At 45.4% G+C, this 22,347-nt stretch overlaps 1 protein-coding gene across 1 annotated transcript in view; it reads right to left on the bottom strand.

Moving 5' to 3' along the window:
* Positions 1-22,347, bottom strand: part of LOC139368502 (basement membrane-specific heparan sulfate proteoglycan core protein-like) — a 159,128-nt gene that overhangs the window by 63,760 nt on the left and 73,021 nt on the right. The window contains exons 13-33 of the mRNA XM_071107471.1: positions 21,039-21,190; positions 19,682-19,822; positions 15,753-15,916; positions 15,080-15,259; positions 14,241-14,437; positions 13,834-13,981; positions 13,399-13,526; positions 12,543-12,629; positions 12,371-12,429; positions 11,988-12,049; positions 11,533-11,673; positions 11,057-11,230; positions 10,263-10,436; positions 9,823-9,941; positions 9,540-9,651; positions 9,164-9,277; positions 8,813-8,940; positions 7,311-7,397; positions 641-711; positions 428-495; positions 93-233 (exon numbers count right to left, since the gene is read on the bottom strand). Coding sequence (XP_070963572.1) covers positions 93-233; positions 428-495; positions 641-711; positions 7,311-7,397; positions 8,813-8,940; positions 9,164-9,277; positions 9,540-9,651; positions 9,823-9,941; positions 10,263-10,436; positions 11,057-11,230; positions 11,533-11,673; positions 11,988-12,049; positions 12,371-12,429; positions 12,543-12,629; positions 13,399-13,526; positions 13,834-13,981; positions 14,241-14,437; positions 15,080-15,259; positions 15,753-15,916; positions 19,682-19,822; positions 21,039-21,190 — 2,647 coding nt within the window. The remainder of the gene's footprint in view (positions 1-92; positions 234-427; positions 496-640; positions 712-7,310; positions 7,398-8,812; positions 8,941-9,163; positions 9,278-9,539; positions 9,652-9,822; positions 9,942-10,262; positions 10,437-11,056; positions 11,231-11,532; positions 11,674-11,987; positions 12,050-12,370; positions 12,430-12,542; positions 12,630-13,398; positions 13,527-13,833; positions 13,982-14,240; positions 14,438-15,079; positions 15,260-15,752; positions 15,917-19,681; positions 19,823-21,038; positions 21,191-22,347) is intronic.

The raw sequence follows: 22,347 nt of genomic DNA, 5'->3' as shown, positions 1-22,347 counted from the left end.
CAGCGCCAGGCTACTCTCAAAGTGCTCTCTTCGTATATTTACTCATATATTGTTTTCAGGAAGTCGTTTCCTAGTTCTTGTCGCCTGGGTACCTGGTCTCTGTCGTGGGAGGAGCTGGAGCACTGCTGAGTGACTCCCATGCAGAAGCAGGACAGGCAGCCATCTTTGTTGTCTGTGCTGAGGTGGAAGGTTCCCTGCTTACAGTTGGAGCAATCAGGGCCCTCAACGTTCATCTGAGACGCAATGATATAGTGTGAGAGGTGAACCTACACATACATAGAACATAGACTTGAATGGGAATGCCATTCAAGGGATTATATTTATATGGGACAAACCTAGAGAGATAACAAGTGGATAAGGATACAGGAGGATGTCAATGCGGCTGGCGGTTTTAATGAAAAACATAGAGAAGCCTTGGTTTGCTTACCTTGCAGCGACACACACCATTTCCATCGCATCCTTCACTTCCTCTCTGATCACAGTTGTAGCAGTTACCTGTAAACATGACATAGCTGAGCGTTGCACTCAGTGGGCCTTCATTCCACCAAATACTATAATGTACACAGCCGCAATCTGTTAGCACGGTTAACACCGCCCCTGAGGGGATAGAGTTATATTTAATTGAATAATCTATACCTACCATTGAGATCATTGTTGCCAACAATACACGTTTGTCCAAGCTGGGGGTTGCCTGTGTACCCAGCAGCACATCTGAAAAGGAGAACAGCCAACATTTACACTTTAAAACAAACATTTCCAGTCAAAGAGGACACACACAGGGAAGGAGCAATGGGGGCAGGAAATTGAGCGAGCCGTGTGAAGAGATACGTGATGAGGCTTGTCCTCGCAGCACACTCTTGGCCCAGACACATGAAAATACACTGCTAGTCAAATACTACGCATGATGTATACACGCTACACAACAGAGCTGTCACATTATTAGCCAACAGCAACAATTTATTCATTGTGGATTTCCATTGTCCATGCACTAGGCATTCCCCAGGTCCCCTGCAATTATGAGGGGGGTTTATTTTTTAAACACTACTCACAATCACATAGGGACACATACAGCTTTGCTACACCACTTGAAAATCCACTGACTTTTGAGTATCCCAGATGCAAAAGAAGGCTAAAAGGTGTGTATGTATTGCCGATGTTGGAGATAGACATAGCACAGCCAATGCTACATCTCTCAACATGGGTCAAATGTTGAAACCATCTCTCTTCTCATTAGGTTGCTAGAAGATGAACTGAGGAAGGTTGCGTTAAAGTTCATTTTCTATTTTAAAATAATGTGTCACCAAACCTTGATAAAGACAGCAGAGCAGAGAGAATGAACCGGAGAATTGAAGTCTAAGTGCAGAAAGAGGCATCATATCACATCAGGATATAACACTGAGAAGCTAAGAAGAAGCAAGCTGAGGCACTATGTCCATCCACCAAAGCTCTGTCCAGCTAAAGAGCCCAATAGGCCAGGCCACCCTAGGGGAGAGCTACCCTAGCTGCTCCAGTTCTTACCTTGTCACTGGAAGCTCCACGGTTGAACAGCCAACAAACGCACAGCTTCAATGGGACTTTGGAAAAACCTGTCCAGTCTAACTTTACAGTAAGAAGCTAAAACAGTTTTTGGAAACTATCTGACCAATGCATGATGAAGCCAAATCTGGGATATTATTGAGGTCAAGAAATGGGTTGACATTTTACATGTTTCATGTTGCTATTTGGGTTATGCACAGTAAGCAAAAAATAAATAATTTGAAGTACAATCACAAGGCAGCAAGGGCAGAATGAATGCTATAAATACATAATACACCACAATCACATTTACATACACAATCATATCGATAGTCATCCAATCACAATAGCAGATGGAATTAAAACATATTTACACCTGAACATAGGGACGTCGGAAAGCTTGGGCAAACTCACTTCAAATACTTAACTGGCAGTACTGTATAGTTTACATCAGTGGATGCTGGTGGGGGGAGCTATAGGAGGATGGGCTCATTGTAATGGCTGGAATAGAATTCATGGAACAGAGTCCATACTGTTTGTGTGATGTGTTTGATACCGTTCCATTTATTCCAGCCATTACACTGAGCCCATCCTCTTATAGCTGCTCCCACCAGCCTCCACTCGTACACATATACAGTGCATTCGGAAAGTATTCAGACCCCTTCACTTTTCCCACATTCTGATACGTTACAGCCTTATTCTAAAATAGATTAAATAGATTTTTGTTCTCATCAACCTACGCACAATACCCCATAATGATGAAGTGAAAACAGGTTTTTAGACATTTTTAGCAAATGTATAAAAAAATAAAAATAGAAACACCTTATTTGCATAAGTATTCAGACCCTTTGCTATGAGACTCGAAATTGAGATCAGGTGCATCCTGTTTCCATTGATCATCCTTGAGATGTTTCTACAACTTGATTGGAGTCCACCTGTGATACATTCAATTGATTTGGAAAGGCACACACACCTGTCTATATAATGCCCCACAGTTGACAGTGTATGTCAGAGTAAAAACCAAGCCATGAGGTCAAAGGAATTGTCCATAGAGCTCTGACACAGGACTGTGTCGAAGCACAGATCTGGGGAAGGGTACCAAAACATTTCTGCAGCATTGAAAGTCCCCAAAAACACAGAGGCCTACATCATTCTTAAATGAAAGTCGTTTGGAACCAATGGTCACCCGGGCCAAACTGAGCAATCGGGGGAGAAGGACCTTGGTCACTCTGACAGAGCTCCAGAGTTCCTCTGTGGAGATGGGAGAACCTTCCAGAAGGACAAATATCTCTGCAGCACTTCACCAATCAGGCCTTTATGATAAAGTGGCCAGATAGATTCCACTCCTTAGTAAAAGACACATCACAGCCCGCTTGGAGTTTGCCAAAGGGCACCTAAAGGACTCTCAGACCATGAGAAACAAGATTATTTGGTCTGATGAAACCAAGATTGAACTATTTGGCCTGAATGCCAAGTGTCACGCCTGGAGGAAATCAGGCACCGCTTATCACCTGGCCAATAACATCCCTATGGTGAAGCATGGTGGTGGCAGCATCATGCTGTGGGGATGTTTTTCAGCAGCAGGGACTGGGAGACTAGTCACCATCGAGGGAAAGATGAACGGAGCAAATTACAGAAAGATCCTTGATGAAAACCTGTTCCAGAGCTCTCAGTACCTCAGACTGGGGCAAAGGTTTACCTTCCAACAGGATAACGACCCTAAGCACACAGCCCAAAAAAACGCAGGAGTGGCTTCGGGACATGTCTGTGAATGTCCTTGAGTGACCTAGCCAGAGCCCGGACTTGAAGCCGATCGAACAGCTCTGGAGAGACTTGAAAATAGCTGTACAGCGACGCTCCCAATCCAACCTGACAGAGCTTGAGAGAATCTGCAGAGAAGAATGGGAGAAACTCCCCAAATATAGGTGCGCCAAGCTTGTACGGTCATACCGAAGAAGACTCAAGGCTGTAACTGCGGCAAAAGGTGCTTCAACAAAAATACTGAGTAAAGGGTCTGAATACTTATGTAAATGTAATATTTCAGTTTTGTAAAACCTGTTTTTGCTTTGTCATTATGGGGTATTGTGTGTAGATTGATGAGGGAATTTTTTTGGAATCCATTTTAGAATAAGGCTGTAACTTAACAAAATGTGGAAAAAGTCAAGGGGGTCTGAATACTTTCCGAATGCACTGTACTTGCATAATTGGGCTAAATCAAATTTTACATGTACAATTTGTCCATATAATAGGGGTAATTTATAAAGTCTGCTGTGAAAGTTTAAATGTAATACTAAATACTGTATGTGTACGTCTTGAGGTAGTCTGACCCACTGGGCTAAAGAAAAATAGCACCAAACAACTCCTGTAAATACACAACTTTGAATATGGTAACTGTATATTATTTCATGATGCAGCTTTAAACACAATAACAATGTTGCCTCTACATGAAGAAGTTACTCTCAACTCACGCAGTCCTTTATAAAAAAGAAATAATTTGACTTATTCCATAGATACAAATACATAATAAAAATAAGCATAAATATCAGGACCACAAACAGATTCTTTTAGATACATGTTGAAATTTGTTCAAGTTTAAAAATATATATAAATGTACCTAATAATCAGGGATAATTTTGATTGGAATGGCCAGCCTTCCTAAAACAATGTGAAAAGAACCATCGGAACCATCTTGCTTCTGTTTCTTGTTCTTTTGGGATGATTTTTGATCATTCCTTTGAAGAAGTTTGAGCAGGTCCAGAACATTGGACTGGGGCTGTGCTTTCTTCTTCTGTGGGCGTCTCTTGGAACTAGTAGCTTTGACTTTACTCTTCGTTGTTAACCTGGAACGCTTTGAAGAAGAGGCCGTTTTGGTGGGTGCCGACGTGGTGGTGAGAACTTTCTCGGAGTAACTTGTTTTAGCTTTTGACACTTCCTGAACTTTGTGGGACGGTGGAGCCAACTGGTATGAGTCTGGAGCAGTGGTTTCCAAGTTAGGTCTAGAGTTACCATCGTTTGAGTCGGATGGTTTCTTGACAACTGTTTCTTTGAGTTTAACATTGGGTTGAACCTTTGAATGAGGTGCAACTGATCTAAAGGCACTGTCTTTTTTATCGTTGCTCCTAGCACGAGAAGCATCCTTTCCCTTTTTAGCAGCTTCATTACGTGACTTGGACACCTGTGTTGGAGGCTTCCGTTTATGGGATGGTGGTGCCAGCTGATATTTAGTGTTAGCCAGGTCTTCTACAGCTTCCCTTGGTTTTGATTGACGTGTCTGTGTTGAGAGCTTATTAGCTGTCACATGAAGCTTGGCCATCGTAGCCTTTGTTTCAGGTTTTGTCGTACTACGTGGTCTAGAGCTAGGCTTTGTCGTACTACGTGGTCTAGTGCTAGGCTTTGTCGTACTACGTGGTCTAGAGCTAGTCCTGGGTTTACTTATGGTAGTATTTTGTCTTGGGCTGGACTTTGAATTGACATTTCTTTTGGTGGATCTAGTTAATGGTTGAGGTTTTGTAGTTTTTTTGACTGTTTTGGTGGTGGACTTATGGGCCATTGTGGCTTTCTTAGCAGGGAGACGGGGCGTGGGTAAGCTATTGGGGACTGTGGCTATAGTTTGTGACCTGGTGGTTGTGGATTGAGTCCCGACATTGGATCTCAGTGTTGTCACAGTTGTTAATTGAGAAGTCCTGAAGGAGTGTCGAATTGTGGTAACCCTTGGCACTAAGGCTGTGGACACTGGTGGCAGAGCCATCGCCTCCTTAGCAGACCGTGCTCTGTGTCTGACGCGTTTCACCTTGTTCATCTCCTGAGCCAGGGCAGTAAACCCATCTATCACAATCTCCAGACGACCCTCCAGCCTTTTCAGACGAGTTTCCATGTCTGTGTAGCTACTCTCCAGTTCACCCACCTTCTCCTTCTTCTCCAGGGCAGACTGTGACTGCAGCATCTCCAGCTGGGTGCTGAGATTGCTCTGCTGGCCCCTCATGGCCTGGATTCCCTCCCTGATGTCCAGGGTGTTGCTCTCCAACATGCTGAGGCGCTGGTTGAAGCGGTTCATGTGGAGCCTCATTAGGAACTGGAAGCTGTGCTCTCTAACCTCAGGGCTGGGCGTGTTCAGCGATGGAACCCTAGGTTGACTCCTATTCAGGTGGACTCGGACCATGTCAGCTATGGGGGTGGTTGTGGTTGGGTGAGTAGGAGTCGTAGGGTGAGTGGTTGGGTGAGTAGGAGTCGTAGGGTGAGTGGCTGGGCGAGTGGGAGCGGGTGGGCGAGTAGGGATGGTAGGGTGAGAGGGTTGGGTACGGTGGCTGGTAGTGGACAGTAGGCTCCATGTGGGGGTGTATGGTCTTTGGCTATAACCTGTGTCCTCCTCTTTTTCCTCATCTGGCTGTTGGCTGTATTCAGTGTCCTCCTCATCATCATCATCTGGCTGCGGACTATAGTCTGTCCCCTCATGCTCCTCGTCTGGCTGTAGGCTGTAGTCTATCTCCTCCTCCTTCTCCTCGTCTGGCTGTGGGCTGTAGTCTATCTCCTCCTCCTTCTCCTCGTCTGGCTGTGGGCTGTAGTCCATCTCCTCCTCCTTCTCCTCGTCTGGCTGTGGGCTGTAGTCCATCTCCTCCTCCTTCTCCTCGTCTGGCTGTGGGCTGTAGTCTATATCCTCCTCCTTCTCCTCGTCTGGCTGTGGGCTGTAGTCCATCTCCTCCTCCTTCTCCTCGTCTGGCTGTGGGCTGTAGTCCATCTCCTCCTCCTTCTCCTCGTCTGGCTGTGGGCTGAAGCGTGTGTCCTCCTCCTCCTCCTCATCATAATCCTCCTCCCTCTCCTCCTCGTCTCCACTGCCCTCTGGCACCACATGTTTCCTCAGGCTAAAGTTGAACACTGCCTCACCACACCCGGGTGGGAGGAAACCGTCATAGTCCTCTTGCAGGTACGGGTCCACACAACTGTCTTGTTTTCTTAATGATCAAAACATTAAAATGAGACATAGGGCAGGGTCAACTTATCAAAACATACCAAATGTTTGTCTACCCCAGTCACCTCATCGTCATCTTTGCACATCGAGTAGCAAAGAGTCGTCAAACAGACATGACATTAGAAAATAGATTTATGCCTTGTAGAGAGAATAATGTCAACATGGCCCAGGCATAAACACTGGCAGTATTAGCCCACAGCTTCTAAACCTTTTAACAAGCAGCTAAAGCAGGAGACTCAGAGAAAGTTCTGGCAAAGCAATCAAGCTAAGGCAAAGGAGAGAACGCAAAAGCCATGTGACATAAGGTTTCCTCAGGACACAACTACAAGTCCAAACACAAAAGACTTATTACTTTTCTTGTCGTAAAAGCCAGTAACACAACTCATTATTACACGTGTAATCCCATGGAACACCAGACACATTTTTAAAACAAAAATGCCCATTGATAAACACAATGTCCGTTTGCCAAGCGCATTAATACAACACAGATATTGACCGCTCAAATAGCATAAAGAGCAGTGCTACTGCGGAGACCAAACCCGACCCACAGAAACCTTTACTAACTAACTGGAATGGGTGGCGTTGGTTTGAGATTCGCTTCTCCCACACCACTCCACGAAACACTCACATATCAATCATGACTGGTTGGAGAGACTGGTTGAAAGAGGGATGCAAATCGGACAGACATGCTACTATACCCGTTTTAATAAAGGAAACAAGTGGGTGCCAGACTAGTCACCTCTGCTTTCCGTGCTTTGGCCAGCCCAGCATCCCCAGCCCACTGACCAGTAAGGCTGGAAGGGTTAGGTGGAGATGGAGCGAGTCTTACCTTTCGCAGCGCCGGCCGGTGGAGCCAGGGGGACAGTTATCACATGTCGGCTGACCGTCCTCATCCTTGTAGCAAGACAGAGAATACCTGCAGGAAAGGAAAATACTTTCATCAGTCTTGTAAACCAGTAGACAACCCTACTCTGCATTGTAAATATCAAGGTTATCGCTGACACAACAGTGCGACCTGCATGACCAGTCAATGACAGATCAAATGTCTTTACAAAGAGCAGGTTGACCACAGAATGAACTTTGATCTCTATGAGGTTGACCCATCAGTTAAATGTAGTGTTTATAAGTAGATGAAAGATGTCTGGAGCTTGTTCCAGAGACATTGATCCATCTAAAGGTGTAGTTCTGTTCTGAAGAGCAGGGGTTACCAAATTTTTACACTCAGGGCCCCACTTCCAGCATTGGGGAAAATCCTGCAAATTTTGCAGGTTTAAAGTTTATTTCCTACAACTCTACACATTTTGTCATTAGGTCCAAAGAAAATATTGCCGTTTTAAAGCACATTTTCTTGCAATTCTATACATTCTGCTATGTCTAATGTGTATTCATGTGATATTTGAGTGACAAAAAAAATTACAACAATATCTATGGGCTTGAAAACCTAATCCTTCCATTCCGCACCTCGCACCCCACAGTTTGGGAACCCCTACTGTAGAGCATTGGTTCTCAACTGGTTTTGCCTTGGGACCCAAATTAAACCCGGTTGTCTCAGTCATGATCCAATATTAACATTGCCATTTTTTGTTGTTGTATTTTTTGTATTTTACCCCCAATGTCGATATTGTCTCATCGCTGCAACTCCTGAATGGGCTCTGGAAGCGAAGGTCGAGTCATGCGTCCCCCGAAACATGACCCGCCAAACCGTGCTTCTTAACACCCGGCCGCTTAACCCGGAAGCCAGCCGCACCAATGTGTCGGAGGAAACACCGTTCAACTGACAACCGAGGTCAGTCTTTGGGCGCCTGCCAGCCACAAGGAGTCGCTAGAAAGCAATGAGCCAAGTAAAGTCCCCCTGACCGGACGATGCTGGGCCAATTGTGCGTCAACCTATGGGACTCCCGATCACGGCCGGTTGTGATACAGCCCGGGATCGAACCCAAGTCTGTAGAGACGCCTGTAGCACTGCGATGCGCAAGGGCCGAAAACTACTTTTAATACTATATTTTTTAAGTAATTGCAGCAATTCTTCAAGCAGATTCTTGATGACTAATAATAATTTACAAGGTAACTAGTTTGAGACCACAAAATCAGCCAAATCCACCGGAATAGAGCTGCCAATATCTCTTAATACCGTGATTGAAGAAACATTGAACAGAGATTAAATTATTTAATGAGTCTCTACCACTTTCAAGCAGGTTTTTAGTAATCTAGTTTAAGTTCAGACCGGAGTACTTTTTCATTGAAATAAATTTAAATGCTACCTCGACCCAAATTTAGGTCGCGACCAACCAGAATCACTGCTGTAGAGTACATGAGGAGGAGTGAACTCACTGGTTGCTGGGGGAAGTGCCAGGGCAGGGGCAGGACTGACAAGCCTGAGGTCCGTCCGTCACAGGGTTGCCGTAGAAACCTGGCAAACAGCGCTCACACCTTGGGCCGGCCGTGTTGTGAAGGCATTGCTAAAAAAGGGAGACACATGAGAGGGAAGAGAGAGAGAGTGGCGGATCCATCCATGGAACAGTGAAATCCTATTATGAGCCCATGTGTGTTCGGAAACCTGTTTCCACATGTTGGGATTCGCCATGAAACCATTAGCACATTCCATAGCAGACTTCAAAGCCAAGTGCAGCTGTAGCACTGTACTACTGGCATACATTACAACCGGAGGGTGGAGCGACTTACCAAGCACGCGCCTGTCTCCAGGTCACAGCCGCTGGCGTGGCCATTACAGTCGCACCTCTCACAGGTACCCAGGTAGAGCCCAGAGCCTGTACGGGTGTAGCCCACATCACACTCCTGTATAGAAACAGATTGAAAGACATGGGAAAACAGCATGGGCCCGTGGGGCGATAACAACGCATGCAGCACAGTTGACTGTCTTGCCGTTCCATTACAGCATGCTCTAAGAGTCCCACTCTGTGTTTCTTTCCGAGACGTCTACAGTACCACGGAACAAAGTGAGCACACTGGAACTTTACAACTCGAAGAGGTAACAGAGGAGGAACTAGAAGATCGGGATGTACAGTACATTGATTTTTGTGGTATGTGTGTGCTGTACCTGACATGATGGACCGTTGTAGCCCTGGGGACAGGCACACTCCTCCACTTCCAGGGCCCGTTCGTTGCCTGTGGAATGTGGCACTGCAATGTCCATCCGGATGTCTGAGAGACTGAACAGACAACGACACAGGTGAGGCAACAACAACAACCATAACAACATCAGCCACATGGGTGTTTACAGTAGAGCCTACTGAGAGCTGTTTCCTAAACAATTATTAAGAATCCTAATCATGTGGAATCATTCGGAGTGAATCTCAACAGGGCACCTGGTTCGGTTTTACCTGGTCTCAACCATGTTGACAGCGTAGGTGGCTCTGATCATGAAGACTGTAGTATCAGCCAAGGCCATGAGGAGGTGTTCACGTGTGCAGGGCTGTCCATCAGCACGCCTCCATGCAGACTGGAGGAAACACAGAGAGAGAGAAACGAAGCTCAGTGCAACACTGCCATGGCAAACTCAGGACTGGAGTTGGGATTTTAGCCATAATTAGGCAATAGTAATCTAATTAGGTAATTTAAACAAGATCATCAACGAAGACAACATGGTATTGTATGTTGATGTTAAGATTACAAACAGTTAAGAATCCGTCAAAAAATAAACACTCGAGCACCTGAGTGCACACACACACACACACACACACACACACACACACACACACACACACACACACACACACACACACACACACACACACATACACACACAGACACGGTGACCCACTTCTCTGAAGGTGACAGTGACAGTGGCGGGGGGGAGGGGCTTAATCTGGGAGAAGTGTTCCAGGAAGATGCCGTTGCCTTGGAGAACCACGTCTGGCTGTCTGTCAATCACCAGGGAGCGTTGCCGGGGCTCGTAGTGCACAGTGTAGCGCAGCTCCCCGCCGTAGGCTGTCACCTGGCAACAACATGTCAGAAAGAGACGTTCAAGATTCTAGAACAACCATTCTCTTAACTCTACTGGACAGTGGAAATGTATTTCACTCCATGAGACTCTAAAGCTCGCCAGGTCACAGGTCACATGATGACATGTGCATGACCATGAACTCCAACCAGAAGTAGAGAGCTTCCCTTCGTGTAGGTACGTAAAGCCTCTATATTTTCCACATGTTGAGAGAGCATGTGGATGGTGACATCTAGCATGACCACATTTAAATCACACCTTGCTTCCAGAGGGAAGACTACTCAGTAAAAAATAAACGTGGATGACAGTTTCTCCTGTCCCTATAGTCTACTCTCAGGGTAAGAGGAGAAATACATGCAAGTGTAAAAAAAAAAGAGTCAAAGCCTCCAACCACTCATCTCTCCCCTTGTCTCTCATCTCCCCGTCTTCCCTCTCATCTCCCCGTCTTCCCTCTCACCCCTCCCCGTCTTCCTCCTCTTCCCTCTCTCCCCCGTCTCCCCTTATCTCCACTCGCTCTCCCCTCTCTCCCCTTGTCTCCACTCTCTCCCCTTATCTCCACTCTCTCCCCTTATCTCCACTCTCTCCCCTTATCTCCACTCTCTCCCCTCTCTCACCTTGTCTCCTCTGAAGCTGTCTGGTAGGACCCAGTAGTAGATGTCCTTGGGGATGTCAGAGAAGGAGCGGTACGCCACACCCGAGGAGCCTCTCTGAGCGATGCCGTCTGTGATGGTTCTGGTATTGGCTCCGTTGGAGAGGGAGAAGAGCTGACCATTCACACCGCCACGGACCTGGGGGACACAAACACACTTTAGACCCATGACAACTCTCCTCAAAGTACAAGCTAAAAAGGCCCGGGTACATTAAACAGGCTCAATGCACTGCTGTGGTTTGGGACGTGCTTGTACATTCCTTGTATTTCCTGACCGCTAACGTGTCTGCACTACTTCTCCCATGAGCTGTAGAGCATGCTTCTTCAACTCACAGTGCTAACACACTTGATTCAGCAAATCGTCAAGCCCCCCCAGTCCCACTAACTCCCATGCCCGATAGAAGTTGTGTGTGTGAGTGCTAGTAAGGCCGGGCCACTGACCTGGTCACGGCTCCACGTGGAGCTGACACACTGCTTGGTGACGCCCATACAGAAGCACTGCAGACAGCCCTCTGGGTTGTCCTCCGTCAGGTGGAAGGAGCCGCTCTTACACTCGTCACACTGCGACCCCGCCACGTTGGACTGCAACGCACAGAAAACATCAGCCACGCACATCTGCCATGAAACCCTGGCTGTCCGACCGGCTCATCAGTCACTGTCTGTAATCGTAAAGGATGACTGTACAACGGCAGCTAAGCTAAACGGGCTCAGGTTTATGACTGCCTCTATGAACTGACAATGGTGTTCAAGTGTCGGTGATTGAGAGTGTACTCTTCTACTATGGCATATCAAAACTTCTACATCTAATATAAAGTACAGTAGGCCATAAAGTACAGTAGGCCATAAAGTACAGTAGGCCATAAAGTACAGTAGGCCATAGCAACGTAGTATGTTACCTTGCAGGCGCATGGTCTGCTGTTGGAATTCACTGTTCCTCGAATATCACACTTTGAGTTTGCTGAAGGAGGGAGGGAGACAGAGGGAGGGGAGATGAGATCAACACCTGGGGGTGCTCCACCAACTCTAACCCCTCCACAATCACTCGACATACCAGGCCAATGACCACACCTTCTCAGCAGGTGTGATTGATGTTAATAATTACCCTGGGTCAAGACCAAGGCTCTTAAAGGTAGGACATAAAGCATGGCATGCACTATAAAGCAGAGTCATAATTTATATGTACAAATGTCTCGGTAAAACCGTCCAGGTGAATAACTTTCCTAACACATTTAAGCCTAAAAATGTACGTTCCACCCCCCAAAAAACAAGAAACACTCACAGTTTGTAAAACATTTGCCATTGGGCTGCAATGGGTTACCCTGATACCCAGATGCACACCTATGGGGAAAAAACAAACACTTCCATCAACATCTTTTATAACTATTCCATATATACTGAAGCTAGCATTTCTTTCAAGAAGGAGGTGAAAGGGGAAAATGTCACTTCCTTACTTTTCACATCGACGGCCGGTGTAGCCTGGCGCGCAGGCGTCGCACGTGGCCTGGGAGTCATGGTCCAGGAAACAGGTGTCAGAAAACCTGAGGAGTCACAAACAAACGTCACAGGATTTGGACATTAATATTTACAGCTGCCAGTTAATGGGTAGCGAGAGGAGGTCACAAGTTGACAACACCAGCAATGAATGAATAAGCCCAATGCTCTTCTGGAGTGCTTAGTGAATCTACCCAATATGGACGTAAACCTGCTGTGTGAAAAAGCTCTTTCCATCTCTCTGTCTCTCTCCCACGATGTGTTTGTGTGTGTGTCTGTGTGAGTATGTGTCACACAGGCTCACACAGGAAAGCTACTCTGAAAATATAACTAACCAAGCTACCAATTACGTCACACTGGAAGAAGTTAAGCTACACTAAAGTTACCCTTAAGAAAAGTATAGTTACTTAACTTAAGATACTTTGAAAAAGTAGTTCACTACATCGCAAAATGATCATATGTAAATCTGAAATGTCAGACTGCAAATCACCAGAACAGATCACTATGTGGTCATATGTTAACAGAATGTAGAAACGTGCCTATTAAACACACAAACTTTGTTTCAAGTGAGAATTAGGCAGATCTGATGCCGAGATAAAAAAAAATTAAAAAAAATATTGCCTACTTCTTGCAAAAAAAAGTTGTGTGTAGTTCCAGTAGTTAGCTACACCGCAGCAACTGATTTGAATTCAGTTCAACTACCACCAAACTACTGGAAAAGGTAGTTAAATTACAATTCGAACTACATGTAGTTCACTACTTCCCAACTCCGGTGTACTGTATGTGTGTGTGTGTGACCTCATGGTGACCCCTCACCTGCGGGATGTCTCAGTGTATGGGCAGGGACAGGGCTTGCAGTCATCGGGGCGACCTCGCCTGGGGTCACCGAAGTAGCCTGGTCTGCACTTGTCACACTGAGGACCTTCAGTGTTGTGCTGACAGCTCTGATGGAGGGAGAGGAACGTAGTTCAGTTACTACCTCTATATTATGTACACTTGTCCACAGGTCATTGAACAAATAATGTGCAGCAAATGACTGGTACTTTTGCAAACAGCTACTACAGTCAGGTTAACAATTCAGCCACTGACTGTGAGAGCCACCAACTCAATGCGTTTGCTAGACATTCGCGACACTTGCAACAGATTCAATTTACAGCTGAAAGACATAGAGGTCAAATACAACTTCAAAGCTTTGACATTCACAGCCGGTCTTTAGTATAATGATAACTTTGTGTTGTGAGGAGTCCTCACCAGACATTGTCCACTGATGGGGTCGCAGGCGCTGGCGTGTCCGTTACAGTTACATCCAGCACAGGATCCCAGGAAGTTCCCCCCAGACACACGCTCAAAGCCAGTGGAGCACTGTTCACAGGACAGTCCTGAGTAGCCAGGGGGACACCTGGGAGGAACACACACCATGGAAGCCATTACAACTGTCCACAGAAACGATCCTACAATTCAAACACAATACAACACAATGCTATGCTAATGTATTTACCATATACCTACAGTTGCAAGAACTAAAAGGTTCTCAGCACTCCTCCTCTTTTTTGTCCCGGTTTAAGTCACTTTTTAGTGCCCGTGACTCTATGGAGCGATAACAAACAACATCTAATTCAAATCTTAACCTCGGCTGAAGTCAGTCTATGGGATCTCACCTGCACTCCTCCACATCTTTGGCATTGTCATGGATGTTGTACTCCACAGTGGTGGTGTCCATGACGATGTCGCTGAGCGCCACGCTCACCATGTGGTTGTCGTAGACGGTGCGGATGCTAATGCTCTCCAGGCTGGCCAGCGTCATCATCAGGTCCTCACGGGACACCTGGCGACCCGACGAGTGCTGCCAGTTGTCCTACATGAACACACACAAACCATGGGAGGTCAGACATTGATCATGATCACACACGGCCCAGAAGGCTACATTTAAAACAATGGTCATTAACTGCACCATGGAAGGTTCAGACAGCAACATGTCAGCCAGTATAGGATCATAGATAAGACGTAGACAAATGATCTTAAACCACTGATCTTATACTGCTGGGATCATCAATTAGATTCAGCAGATTTTTTTCTACAAATAATTTGTGGACTGCAATTTGACCGCAAGAAAGCCCTAATAGATCATATTTGACTAAAACATAATCATTTCAAACCTTGCTTACATTCGTATATGATCACATACTGTATATCTCTATTATGTGTGGGAATACCTTGGAACAGATTTCCAAAATAGAAATCAACTGGAGCTGATTTGCTGGTATTTATACAGTATTTTATGTCTAACAATAAAAAACAAATGTGTGTTTTGGGATGGGTCCAAATAAAATCGCCCTTGGGATAAATTTGGCCCGTGGGCCGCCAGTTGGGGAACCCTGCTATACTGTACAAATAAGGACTAGAGACAGTTACATTGTTTTGTTCATAAAGAGCTTGACAAAGTGTATATGAACCAAACTAAGCTAAAAGTGGGGTGGTTGTTGGCAGATGGACCCACCTCAGTAAACTTGATCTCCTTCTGGTTGACCTCTCTGGAGGGGGTGGGGTTGCCCCTGCGGTAGACCAGTCTCTGACCGTTCCCGGTCAGGACCACGTCTGGTTTCTCCTCAGGCTCAGTCTCGCCACGGGCCAGCGTGTAGCGCACCTTGTACTTCAGGGACCCTCCATAGGAGTCAATCTAAATAAACAGACATTCAGCCGCCGTATTAATTTCATAGTTATATAAGCCAGACAAAGCTCAGACAAAGGCTGTGAGGCTGAAACGTAAGCCATTAATAAGAGTAACACAAGCAGTGTGGGGGAGCGTCTTCCTTTGAATATAACTTAAACATTTCTGACACACTTTCTGTGTGCTGACACTTTTAGATGTGCATGTAAATGTTTAATTCATATAGTAGTTATCTTGCTGGTGTAAGATCATTTCAACATTATGTCAAGATGAGTCATTGGATAGACAAGGGTTGTGTTCTCCTGCTCAGAGGTTACTGATGCATGCCAAACCATACCAACGCCTGGATAGGAATTTTGCATATCAGCTAACCACATCCTATGGTATAGCAGTAAGGTGCCTGACGTGGCATGCAACCATTGGCTGATGCATGCAACGCCTAAACAGGAGAACACGGCAAAAGTAGTGCAGAGCAGGAATTGATGTAGTGATGACGCCGCACCTTGTTTCCCAGGAACTGGCGTGGCAGCGTCCAAAATGAATCAAGGATGAGGAAGCGCCGTGATAGGTCGACTAGCTGGAACTCCTCTTCCTCTGGGTTGATGAGGAGCTGAGTGGAGGAGAGAGGAGGGGTGCCCGGCCGAGAGGGGTAAGTCACGTTCACTCCTGGAGTTAGGGAGGGAGGCAGGGAAAATTAAATAAGAGAGTTTTCTAGTACCAGTTATGACATTCATGCTATAAACAAACATTTTCATGCTTAACACCTCTTAAATGGGGAGCCTATTAGATTTGTTTTATTTAATTAAGTCTGGTATGAGAACGGTAGCCTCTATCTGCGAAAGCAGGGTGTCTGCAGAAAGCTTGGTTATCTTAGTTATTGATCATTGCCTTAAAATCTTTGGTGTGACTTACTACCATATATGGGCATACGAATCTATAAGGGCAGGCCCGAGCCAATGACCTCATTTCAAGACGCCTGCTACCTACATTCTGGTTAGCGTTGTGAAGCATAAACTAAATAAACACAGAATACGTCTATACACACCGAAAGCCGGGACTCCTCAGATCATGAGGGCGGTCTTATTTGTCTGCTGGTGACCTACCGTTATTGATCTCCAGCCCAGAGAGTCAAAATGCTTATTTTACACAACGTTTTCACCAAACAGCTTCCAAGGCAAGCTTCCATTTGGTCTGTGTTTGAGCTATAGCTACATGGGGGGTATGAAATGAATCCTTCGGTTGATAGGAATCTAATGTTATCTGATGATGTGTGACTTAATGGCAACATCAAATGTCCACCGAGTGACTATATCTTAGCGCATGAAAAATATGATGTTGCCTGCTTACGAGCCGAAGGCATCCATTACACAGGGGATTGGCTACTACACCACCTTGGCAGTCTTGTAGCCAATGAGATCAGCTTCCCAGGGATATGCAGTTGACCTGGGTGGGACAGAGCAAGGCCTAGAACATTTAATGCGTACTATTGAACACTTTTTGTATTCGGCGCATGTGACAAAGTTTGTTGTGAACTATTGCTACCCGGCTCAGAGATGAGTTGCATAGAGCACGCTACATTACATTGTAAACAGATTTCATGGCTTTAATTTCATCGCTTTAGCATAAAAATGGCTTCTCAAGGGACAAAAAAAAAGGAGGGGGGGGGGGAGAATATTGAACAGGAAGCTAAAAAGAAGGCAGCTATGAATAAGTATACCGACATAGAAGCTTTGAATCTAATACTGGTCGGACTCGGATCAGGGGAGCGATTTGGACAACGAGGATTTCGAATCGGCTGACGAAGATTGCCTTCTAGAAGGATTGGGTCCACTTTAAGATCTGTAAGTAAATTTTTTTCATGACTTTATATAGCTAATCTACTATATGCACTTCGTTTTTTATAAGTTGTCTGCTTTTCATGGTTTGAATTTAGTTTACATAGGCCTATGTAACAAGTCATTTCAATGTTAGACAATAACTACTTTGGAATTATAAACTCAGCAAAAAAAGAAACGTCCCTTTTTCAGACAATACGTAAAAATCCAAATAACTTCACAGATCTCCATTATAAAGGTTTTAAACACTGTTTACCATGCTTGTTCAATGAACCATAAACAATTAATGAACATGCATGCATGCACCTGTGGAACGGTCATTAAGACACTAACAGCTTACAGACGGTAGGAAATTAAGGACACAGTTATGAAAACTTAGGACACTAACAAAGCCTTTCTACTGACTCTGAAAAACACCAAAAGAAAGATGGCCAGGGAAATAAATTGCAATGTCCATACTGTGAGATGCCTAAGACAGCGTTATAGGGAGACAGGACAGACAGCTGATCGTCCTCGCAGTGGCAGACCACGTGTAACAACACCTGCACAGGATTGGTACATCCGAACATCACATCTGCGGGACAGGTACAGGATGGCAACAACAACTGCCCAAGTTACACAAGGAAAGCACAATCCCTCCATCAGTGCTCTGACTGTCCGCAATAGGCGGAGAGAGGCTGGACTGAGGGCTTGTAGGCCTGTTGTCAGGCTCAAAAAGCCAAATTTTTTGCCCAGATGGCCACCAATTTTTAAACCCTTGTATTGGTCAGCCTGTTGCGTGCTTTAGTGTGTGTGTTCCCAAACAAGGACCAGTTGCGCCCTGAGGCGGCTGATGTTGGTGGCATTTGATCCAAAGTCAGATCCAAAGTCCCTTCCACCAGGTGGCTGACGAGATATGTTGGCATGACTGCCATATTGCATCTCCATCCCAAAGCCATTGCTTGGAAGTGTAGTTCGCCAGACTGCCAAGAACCTTGCAGTCATCCAGGTCAAGGTGGAGAGACATGGTGGCGATGACACCATAGGCCTGGTTGATCTCTGCACCAGAGAGGATGCTCTAGCCAGCATACTTGAGGTCCAACATGTACGCTGCAGTGTGTATGGGCTTCAGGCAGAAGCCTTCACGCTTTTTGATATATTTCAGATCTGCAGTTTCCTCTGCTTGGAGCAACAGTGAAGTGTGCAGGGCAGTACGGGTTTCTTCTCTTACATCCGCAAGCAAAGTCTGAACATCAGACAGGATGGCATTGTGTCCCTCAATCCGTGCAATGACTACTGCTATAGGTTTCAGGTATTTCAGACTGCTTACCACTCTCTCCCAAAATACATCATCCAGGAGGATCCTCTTGATGGGGCTGTCCATATCGGCAGACTGATATGGCCATTCCTGGAGAGACTCCTTCCCATCCAAGAGACTGTCCAACATGATGACAGCACCACCCCGACGGGTGTTGCTGGGCAGCTTCAATTGTGGTGCTCTTATTCTTCTCACTTTGCTTGGTGAGATAGATTGCTACTATAACTTGATGACCCTTCACATACCTAACCCTTTCCGTCGCTCTCTTGTCGAGTGTATCCATTATTTTCAGTGCCCTGATGTCCCTGGGGAGCAGATTCAAGGCATGAGCAGCACAGCCAATGGGTGTGATGTGAGGGTCGGACTCCTCCACTTTAGACCAAGCAGCCTTCATGTTCGCAGCATTGTCTGTCACCAGTGCAAATACCTTCTGTGGTCCAAGGTCATTGATGACTGCCTTCAAGCTCATCTGCAATGTAAAGACTGGTGTGTCTGTTGTCCCTTGTGTCTGTGCTCTTGTAGAATACAGGTTGAGGGGTGGAGATGTTGTTAATTAATTCCTTGCCCACGAACATTCGACCACCCATCAGAGATGATTGAAATACAGTCTGCTTTCTAACACCAACACAATGTTTGAGTGAGGTTGACATGCTAGAAATTGTTTTTTATACTGAATAAATAGCATTTAGGGATTGCAAATATGTAATAGCACTAGAATGATCTAATTTACAGACATATACCACTTTGGAGAGGTTTAGGGACACTTGGAAGCGTCCCGTGACCACACCCGACACCACTTATTAAAACATCTGCCCATTTCTAGTTGTTAGGTCTATGAATCCCATTTTTTCCCCTTCTGATATTGTTCACATGTTATGGAAGCCATCTGATGTGTGTTTCCAGCTCTAGTCATCAATAATTCACTTATAGCTTGTCAATGAAAGATGACTTCAAAAACAACAAAAAACCGGTGTGTGCTTGATCTTGTGTGTTCTGAACTATGTAACCCCTATCTATCTTCTGATCATTTCCTCATAATCTCCCAGATGTCTTATTTTCAGATATACCACGTTTCCGCAGGTCAGAATCATGTAATTACACATAGCAGTTACTTTTGGGTATGTCTATTTAGGCGGAAATCTACACTTTGCCATTACGTTTAAGAGGTTAAAGATCTTTTTTATGTTCAGTAAAATCAATTACAAATGTCTCGACTTTTTCGCAAAATGTTTAGTTAACAAAAAATTACATGAATCATGACGTGTATGACAGGCATTAGTATTTGGTGAAGTCCAGTACCTTTGAAGTCGTCCTCGTCAGTGAAGCGCAGTTTGATCTGGTTGCGGTAGCGTCCAGTGTTGCCACAGTTCTTGGTGATGCCGAAGCAGAAGCAGGAGATACAACGTCCCTCCACACTGAAGTGACCGTCGGGACAGTTTCCTGGTGACGATGAGAGAGGATGACAAAACTGAACGAAAGGACAGTACGGTGCAAATAGAAGACATTAAACAGACATAGAACAGGCAAATAGATGCAGACAGACATAACATTTTAGGAATTTCATATACTCACAAAGCCATTTTATTATTGAAATAATTCATTATATATAGTCTTTATACAGTGTTGTGGTCGCACATTCCAGGGAAGAGTAGTACACAATACCCGATTCCCACTATAGAGCCAACACAAACCATACCCTGCTGGCTCTGATCTTTCCTTCTCACATTGTCCTGTCCAGCATGGTTCCAGCAGCTATCCTTTCCTGCATGGTCCCAGCAGCTATCCTTTCCAGCATAGTCCCAGTAGCTATCCTCTCCAGCATGGTTCCAGCAGCTATCCTTTCCAGCATGGTCACAGCAGCTATCCTTTCCAGCATGGTTCCAGCAGACATGGTGGATGTCCTTTCCTGCATGGTCCCAGCAGATATGGTGGTTGTCCTTTCCAGCATGGTTCCAGCAGCTATCCTTTCCAGCATGGTTCCAGCAGCTATCCTTTCCAGCATGGTTCCAGCAGCTATCCTTTCCAGCATGGTTCCAGCAGCTATCCTTTCCAGCATGGTTCCAGCAGCTATCCTTTCCAGCATGGTCCCAGCAGCTATCCTTTCCAGCATGGTTCCAGCAGCTATCCTTTCCAGCATGGTTCTAGCAGATATGGTGGATGTCCTTTCCACCATGGTTCCAGCAGCTATGGTGGATGTCCTCTCCAGCATGGTCCCAGCAGCTATGGTGGATGTCCTCTCCAGCATGGTCCCAGCAGCTATGGTGGATGTCCTTTCCAGCATGGTTCCAGCAGCTATCCTTTCCAGCATGGTCCCAGCAGATTTGGTGGTTGTCCTCTCCAGCATGGTCCCAGCAGCTATGGTGGTTGTCCTCTCCAGCATGGTCCCAGCAGCTATGGTGGATGTCCTTTCCAGCATGGTCCCAGCAGCTATGGTGGTTGTCCTCTCCAGCATGGTCCCAGCAGCTATGGTGGTTGTCCTTTCCAGCATGGTCCCAGCAGCTATCCTTTGCAGCATGATTCCAGCAGCTATGTTGGATGTTCTTTACAGCATGGTCCCAGCAGCTTTGATGGAACCATGCATAACCAGGCCAGCTCAGATCAGCTAGGCATGGCTTAGCTTGGCCCTATAGTGTGATTCAGGCAATAGAGTACATACCTGGTTTCTGTGTGAGGCTGAACACCCCGTCAGGGATACCAAACACAAGGCCTTTGGCGTTGATGGCCTCACAGGTGTACGCCCCCTGGTCCGCCTCCTTTACGTCACGGATGGTCAGGCTGCCACGCCCATTCTCACTGGTCATTGAGATCCTGGGAAGACCGATACATATACATTGCTTACATTACACTGATGCTTCAACCACTGCAGCCTGTGTTCGACTCACCTCTAACCAAACAGTGACGATTCACTTTTCAAAGTTAAGGGCGTTCAGAGGACAAGGAATATTATGACTCTTAAGGGCGTTCAGAGGACAAGGAATATTATGACTCTAAAGGGCGTTCAGAGGACAAGGAATATTATGACTCTAAAGGGCGTTCAGAGGACAAGGAATATTATGACTCTAAAGGGCGTTCAGAGGACAAGGAATATTATGACTCTAAAGGGCGTTCAGAGGACAAGGAATATTATGACTCTAAAGGGCGTTCAGAGGACAAGGAATATTATGACTCTAAAGGGCGTTCAGAGGACAAGGAATATTATGACTCTAAAGGGCGTTCAGAGGACAATGAATATTATGACTCTAAAGGGCGTTCAGAGGACAAGGAATATTATGACTCTAAAGGGCGTTCAGAGGACAAGGAATATTATGACTCTAAAAGGCGTTCAGAGGACAAGGAATATTATGACTCTAAAGGGCGTTCAGAGGACAAGGAATATTATGACTCTAAAGGGCGTTCAGAGGACAAGGAATATTATGACTCTAAATCTCTTTCCTGAACTGACATATTGCTACAGGAAGTGCCATACAGCCTACTCTCTGCAACTTTAGGCTTTCAGAATGGTATTTAATAGTGATTGAGTTAACTGTAGGAGTTTATTTTGACAGATAATATAGCATAATATAGCACTTTACTGTATAAAACAGCCATTCAATGGATGTACAGTAAGCTCTGTTATTGGACATGATTGGCCACAAAGCAATAATTGAATAACTCAATACTTAATGACAGAAGTGTTTGAAAGATGAGTCTTCTTTGAATCAAATCAAACATGACTTGTCTGTAGATATATGACAGTGCTTAATCAGCAATGCATGAAATGCTGCATTTTGTGGCCTAACGAGATTGGATAGCGGACAAATCCTCAGTCATTTTAAAATCGTTATGGTCTGTTTCCAATCAATTTTACGCAATACTCATTTCACACAATCCCACAAATTAATCCCGGCTTTCTTTCCAGAGCTATCACCGCACAGATCAACACTCTCTTCCATAATGGCATCAGACAGACAGAGTTTGACGAGAAG

Source organism: Oncorhynchus clarkii, chromosome 16, assembly GCF_045791955.1.
Source record: "Oncorhynchus clarkii lewisi isolate Uvic-CL-2024 chromosome 16, UVic_Ocla_1.0, whole genome shotgun sequence".
NCBI classification, from domain to species: Eukaryota; Metazoa; Chordata; class Actinopteri; order Salmoniformes; family Salmonidae; genus Oncorhynchus; species Oncorhynchus clarkii.
The sequence above is the reverse complement of the archived record's forward strand: the minus strand, read 5'-3'. Positions and strand labels throughout refer to the sequence as shown.